This window comes from Emydura macquarii, unplaced genomic scaffold, assembly GCF_026122565.2.
Source record: "Emydura macquarii macquarii isolate MOO-44397 ecotype Brisbane River unplaced genomic scaffold, CSIRO-AGI_Emac_v2 contig_2422, whole genome shotgun sequence".
NCBI lineage: Eukaryota > Metazoa > Chordata > Testudines > Chelidae > Emydura > Emydura macquarii.
The window spans coordinates 19,463,649-19,471,051 of NW_027132559.1; the positions used below are offsets into that span (position 1 = coordinate 19,463,649).

The following is a 7,403-nucleotide window of genomic DNA, read 5'->3' on the forward strand; positions in this document are numbered from 1 at the left end:
GTTTAACAAAGAAATCGATATGCACCAGCCTTGTTACTCCCAGTAGAGTCTATAACATACTTCAAACCAAAGGCACTGCTTTAGGTAAAACAAACAAAAAAAATTTATTAACTACAGAAGGATTTTGATTTAGTTGGGGTTTATCCTGCTTTGAGCAGGGGGTTGGGCTAGATGATCTCCCGAAGTCCCTTCCAACCCTAATCTTCTATGATTTTAGGTGATAAGAAGTCAGATTTGATTAAGAGAAAACAAAGCAAAATGCATTCTAAACCAAGCGTAACACTTTCAGCAACCTTACAAACTTCAGTGTTTCTCACCACAGGCTGGCTGGTTTCCCTTCAGTTAGGCTGTCCCCGTTGGTCAGCACTTTAGTTCCCTGGTGGTGCTTGAGGATGGATGTGAGAGAGAGAGAGAGAGAGAGGCAACATGTCTCCCCTTTTTAAAATTTCCTTCTCCCCTCTGATGCTTCACCCTCCCTTTGGGATCAGGTCATGTAACAAACAATGTCCTTTTATGGACTCATCTATGTCATGAGTCAGTGAGCATCACCTCATTGTGGTTCCTTGTTGATGCCTAGGCCAGTCTTTGTTCCTGGAATGCTGAGCTGGGTTTGGTTTATACACGCCTTAATGAGGTGCGAACTGCCCCTCTGCTCTTGGAGAGTTTTGCCTGGATCTGTTTCAAGCCATGAGGACACATCTTTGGGAATATCACTTAGCGAAGCTCATAACCATATACCTGACATTGCAACAAACATCTTACTATGACAATAATGCTCAGTGTGTCATGAGCATTCCAAAAACATCTTACATGATATGCTCTGCATTAAACAATACACAATTAGACTATAAGGGTGACTATGGGTGTGCAGGATGTCACACTTATCATGGAGCATTTGAAGGAGTTTACCTGTTGCTTGCCATTATTTACACACCATTGAATTTCTATTAATCCAAAAAATAATCCCGAATCAGACTATGAAAGGTGAAACTATAATCTCCAGGACAATGTAACCTTCAGAAGTGTGTATCTAGTACTGTAACTTTTGCTTTCTGTCACCTTGGGCCACATTTTTAACCCCACCCCCAAGATGTAAATACTGTAGAAATCGGGTAATTCAGTAATATGTAGGCTTCTTCATTCTTTGCTGCTTATTTATGTTTACAATTTGCTAAATTACTTGCATCTCTCTTTACATTGAATTCTTGGTCTTGCTTTTTTTGGGTGGAGGGAAAAATGCTTACTTTTTCATAGGCAAATATGCTTCTAGGTTGATTTCTAGTTGTATTGGTGCTGTTTTTATTATTCAAATGGCCAAGCATTTAAAAAAAATTCTCATGAACGGATGGAATTTTGCTGATTTTTTTTTTTAAATTATCATTTATTTAATCACAGGTGAATGAGCTTCAGAATTTGACAAGTGCAGAAGTTGTAGTCCCTCGTGACCAGACACCTGATGAAAATGATCAGGTTATTGTGAAAATAACTGGCCACTTCTATGCATGCCAGGTAGGTAGATTTTGGTGATGGGGAGTAGAAATTGAGTTTGAGTGAATTTTTGTATCTCATCTAAATGTATCCACACACCAAACAGATCCCCTTAGGAGTAGTTGGTACTAGTATACAGAAAATTCTGAGTAGCAATGATTTCATAGTTCTTGTCTTGTAACATGACCCTATAATTATAATAGCTTACTGCCTGTGGGTCAGTTGAGCTAGTTGCAATGCACCATTTTAGTTTACTGAAGTTAATTGGAAGACTAGCTGTTAATTTTCAGCAAAGCAAAAATAAAATAGATGAAACTTCCAACTTGCCATATAAATATAGAACAGATGCGCACTGTATTTACTTCAGGTATACAATAAAAACACAAGAGTACAGTAATGCTATGCTTGTAGAAAACAAGTTCATTACAAATCTCCTTCACAACTTCAAGCGATTGGCATTCAATCTATTTACAGATTTGGCTTTTTTATTTAAAAACAGTCAATAATAATAATTCATAAAATATATATATTTGTCATAAAGAAAAGGATCAAGATTTCTCTCTCATTTAACACTTCGTGTTGATTCAGGTTTACTCTTTGGCTATATTTAATACATAGTGGTTTGCAGTTCATACATGGGCTGGAGGGGACAGATTGAGGCATCTTACTTCCATAAGATGAACCTTTTGAATGCTCTAATGTTTAATAAATAGGTCTGCTGTAGAGTGAGACAGTGAATCTTGTATAATGCAAAGACCCAAAAAGAGGAATAGAACTTAATGAATTGACCTGAAACTTCCAGTCTGATAATTAAGACTAATCAAAGCCTATGTTTTAATCATTTTCCTAATTTCCTACAGGCCTAATTTTTGAATAACATTTTGATAAACTTGTGTACACTTGCTTAAGTGTGGTTTTTCTTTATGTGCTTATGTGCTTATTTACATTCTGGTAGCATGTAGGAGTCCCCATCAGGGTCCCATAGAGTTAGGCACTTTACACAAGGTAGTATCAACAACAACAACAATTTAAAAAAAAAAAAAAGAGAGAGAGAGAAATTACTGGCCAAAAGAGTTTACAAATCTAATCATGTGATAGGAGACAACAGGAAAAGCCGACAAGCAAATCATGGTGCGTGGAGGAGAAAGGCAGAGTAATGGTGAAGCGACCAAGTCTAGTGTAGCAAGTAGCAGTCACAGCACAGCAACATCTTTTTCTTTATATCCTATAGCTCGCCCAGAGAAAAATTCAGGAAATACTGGCTCAGGTAAGAAGGCAGCAGCAGCAGCAAAAAACAGCGCAAAGTGGACAGCCTCAGCCAAGACGAAAATAAAGGTTTAGGAAATGGCCCACCAGAGACAGATGCCAGACCAAAGACAGACTGTGTAACAAACAGACAGGTTCTGAACACCTGTTGGAGTTATATGCAGAAGCTTCACCAAGCCAGTCACCTGTTTGAGGACCAGGCAACCATTGAACGCTGTCTCTGAGAATGTATTCTTTAGGCTCTCTCAAACTTTTGAAACCCAGCTTTAAAATAAGGACCCCTTCACTTCCCTTTTGTTCTATTCTCACAATTTAACATAAACTTGTTAGTCTTTTTTATTGTTCTTATTATTCCCCAGCAATTTTAGAACTTGGTTTAATGAAGCTTTCTCTTCTGAGTTCACTGGTTTAAAAAAAAAGAAAAGGCATTGCTCTTACAGGTCCAGTTGTAAAAGAAGAAACAATTGGAGGGTGGGGTTGGGGTTGGGGTAGGGTTAGAGCAAAGGTATTGACAAGAGTTTAAGTGTTAGCCCCAATGTTAAACAAGTGGCATTTTTTTAAAAATTTGGTTGCATTTTTACATAACACTGCCATGAATAATCTAAGGGAAGTGTTGAATGATGTTGGCCAGGGCATAAAAAGATAAATATGCATTTTACTAAACTACCTCAGGCATTTAGTACCTCAATGAGAAATTGTTCCTTTTTGCGCTTTTTTTTGTATACTTTATAAAGCTAATAGTTCTTGAGCATTTTATTTTTTTAAAAAAAATTAAAATTTTGATCAGCCACCAGTCAGGAGTACTACAGAATTATTGGGGTAGGGAGGGGGGAGGGGAAATATAGTAGGATACTTCTTGCTGCTGGCTGATGGGAGTAAGATGGAAAAAAGTATAAGCTCAGATTTTCTGAGGGTTTCAACACCATCATTTGTTTAAAAAAAAAATTCAGTGAATGTTCAAAAGATAGCGAATGATGCCAACATTTCTGATAGCAGCAATGCCGTTTATTTTTCTTTTAAGATGGGATGAAAAAGTTTGACGGTACTTTTTTGGGAACAGAACAAGGAAGTGATGGAAAGAGGCTGGGGTTGAGGGAAAAATTAGAAGGAGACTGAATTTTTTTTTATTATTTTTGTGCTACTTTGATTGAATGCATGAACCCTTTGTGCCTTTGACCATCACTACCTAATAATGCTACATTTAAACATTTGCAGCCCATTTGGACTTTGCCATTCTGTTCAAAGAGCAAGCTTCATCTTCAGTTTGATAGAATACTTGATCTGCTGGAGTAGTTTCAAGGCTGTATGGTCTCTGCTTTCTGCAGATCACATCATCCTGCTTTCGGTTACTACGATGGGGGAAGGTCAAACACTGTTTGATCATGTTTAAAGATAATGAAAGGCTAAGTTTACATATCCCGCCGCAGTTATGGGCCACACTAAGCCACTTTTTGAAGGTTTTAAACTATATAAAACAACCTCTAGTCTGGCTTATATAGATGCAGCAGGATTTATGCACATTCTGCAACCTACCATTAAAGGAAAAGAAAAATTGTCAAAAGGCAGGGATAACAGGAAAGCTACCAAATTTTTTAATTTCAGAATGTAATTTGAATAATGATTGTGGTAATATTACACATTCAAGTTTCTACAATAAACTTCAGTCTACCTCAGTTTTAAAGATGTGGCGACACATGGTGCATAAAGACTGCTGTGTGTGTGTGTGCGCGCCTGTATGTATGTGGTCTACAGAGCCATGCTATTACCTCTGAACCTTTTTTTTTGTGATGTTTTTGTGCATGAGATGATCAGCATCACCATGCTGCACTGATTTGAGGGGCACAACTAGCAAAAACATTTGTTTCATCATTTTGTTGATCTACCTCTTAGATTCATATTGAAATAGAGGCATTTCACATAGAATAGATAATTTTCCCAAAGATCATTGTTGTACAGATTAGATAATTTTGAAAATGGTCTGAAGTGTTTTTCCTGCATCTCTTCTTTACTAATTGGTTTAAAAACCACAAAAATATGTTGTAGTTTTAGCAGAGAAAAATGAGGTTTTATTCCTTTTTTGACAGTGACCATCTAGCCTTTAGGAGAATTTTTTCTTACAATGAATTTAAAATTACTGAAGTATAAAAAGTCATAGCATTTTAATTTTTTTTGAGGCCTAAGTCTAAGTCCAACATTCCTTTCTTAACATTTGAGAAGGATTTGACTTTATTATTTTCCATAAAAGTTACTTTACAAATAGGCAGTGCATTTACATCTGCTGATTTAAATACTGTCATCTCTCTTACATTTCTAGACTTAGTGTGGTAAATCATGTTTTTATTTTCAATTGAGACTTGGTAATTTGGAGTATTTGGGAATAGCTAGAAAGTAAATACTGTAAATTATTTCAATATCCGCAAAGTATGGATCATTTTTTCATCTGTAATGTGCCCCCCCAACGCAGCTCCACTTGCCAGATGCCTCTGAATGGAATAAAGAGTTTAACTCCTATCATCAGATACAGTTGTGTGTTGATTTTTTTTGTTTGTTTCTTTAATTAAAGATGTGACATGACTAGTGCAGGCATTTAAGTTTGCTCTAATGATCAAGTTTTTTTATGGCTTTCTATTTGTCTTTTTTATGAATAGTAATCAGATAAGGAACTCTGCCGCAGTCCACCGTATTCCACAATCTTTAGGGCAGCCAACAACAGTCTGATGCCTGCAGGATTTTCACCTGCAATTTACACCAGCATTCATCTCTGTGGTTTATAACTTTATTTTTCTTCTCCCTCCCCCATATCAATATTATACTGCCCATAGTACACTTAACAGGTAATGGTTTCATTTTTATTATGGGAGATTGTTCTAGCTTGCCTTGATCTTTTTGGAAGGGCTCTAAGCCTACCAGTCACAACCAAGCATATGAATGCTAAGGATTATTTAACAGCCCTTTGGAAAGAGATCTGGATTGTTCACTTCGAGTTAGATATCTTATTTTTGGCAAACATTTGTCCTGGTCTTCTGCTTTGACCTTCTCATTATGGACAAGCCATGTAAATAGCACTTCCTTGAAATTTGGAGGGCAGATGGAATCTGTGGTGCTAGTCTGCAAAAAGTGGCAATCTACATCCCATTCCTTCCCTCAACTTCTGTGAGGTTGCATCTACTCCTGATATTTAGGCTTAAATCTTGGTAATGCGAATGGAGAACTGAAAAGAGTAGATATTGAAAAGTGAAGTGATTTGTGCATGTATGAGTGCGAAAATAAAGCTCATTGTCATTCTGTATTTTTAAAGATGAACTGCAAAGCAAAATCTAAACTGTTCAGCAAGATTTCCTTTCCTCAAAAGACAAACACCGTATCAGTGGGAGGAAAGGACTACAATAATTCCCAAACTTTCCCCTTTGGAAAATGGACTTTTATTATAGTGGCCAACGTTCATTGGAAAACCCAGAAAGTGGTTAATTCCTGGTATCTTTCACGTTGCCATGGTTTTTATTACTGGTAGTTTTTAGGTCTGTACTCTTCTGAACTCTCTGTCTGAAATTTTTTGTCTTGGGTGATGCACTTTGGTTTCAGAAGCAGAGTAAAGTATTTTTGTAAATGTTATAGCCAAAGATGCCAGGACATGACTTTAAGTATCTTAAGGGGAGGTTTTTCTATTTAACAAAACAAGCTACTGCTTTTCAACCCATTTACAATGGACAGAAGACAATGAAAACAAGTGTCTCAAGTTTGTTTGTTTTTTTAACCTATTCAGTGGGTTGCTGATACTGTTTCTTCCACTAATCTAGGGCTACAAGTGTAAAATTTCTTGTGTGAATCTTGGAGGGGATATAAACCCTACAGTGTTAAAGTAGTCAAAGACAAATCTGTCTAAAATAATGTAGAGCTGGTACCATGTAATTTGAGGCATGCCAAAAAAGCAATCTGCAATACATTGGACTACTCACACATTTCATTGTAACGTCTGTCCAAATTTGTGTACCAGTCTTGTCATCAATTGGAATGTTTCTTGCCTCAGTGAGTTACTAGAGAGCCATGAAGACTTTTCACCACATTACAGAAAATCCTGCCAAAGGCATCTTTATTAGCACTTCCATAAACAGTTATTGTGATAGTCTGTCAGGTTAATTATTATGTTATGCCTAGCATTAATCATTAGCTCCTGTGTTTATGGCTTTTAGGGCTGCTTTTGTTTTCATCAATAACTAGCTTCCTCTGAGTTTTCTGCTATGTTGATGTTAGAACTCTGCTATTTGTATGACAAGGACACAATGCTAAAGGTGCATGATCATCTCCCTGGTATGTGACAGACTACCTGTATGTATACATTCCAAAATTACATTGGCTGTATAGCTATGGTGTAGCCAGCCAATTACATGATTTTTACTGCAACTAGACCCTGTGTGATTTCTACTTTTTTTCCCCTGCAATAGCTGTTTGGAGCTAAGAGCTGTTACTGTCTTTGTATTCATGATTTTAATCTAGTTTTGTGCATGCTACCTGTAAGAGGGCTCTTGGTTCACCCTTCTATGTGTTTTGAGTAAAGCTCGGGAATGCCTCAGAGATTACATTTCTACTTCAATTTGTTTCACATAATAGATTTTATTGGCAAAATATTGAAAGGGAAACCATCACAATAA

General features: G+C 36.8%; 1 protein-coding gene across 2 annotated transcripts in view; it reads left to right on the forward strand.

Annotated features, from left to right (window-relative positions):
• IGF2BP3 (insulin like growth factor 2 mRNA binding protein 3) overlaps positions 1–5,147 on the forward strand; it is a 161,885-nt gene extending 156,738 nt beyond the window's left edge. For both annotated transcript variants that reach the window (XM_067562069.1, XM_067562068.1), the window contains 2 exons: positions 1,396–1,509; positions 2,720–5,147. In XM_067562069.1, coding sequence (XP_067418170.1) covers positions 1,396–1,509; positions 2,720–2,821 — 216 coding nt within the window. In that variant the 3' untranslated portion in view covers positions 2,822–5,147. The remainder of the gene's footprint in view (positions 1–1,395; positions 1,510–2,719) is intronic.
• The last annotated feature ends 2,256 nt before the right edge of the window (positions 5,148–7,403 follow it).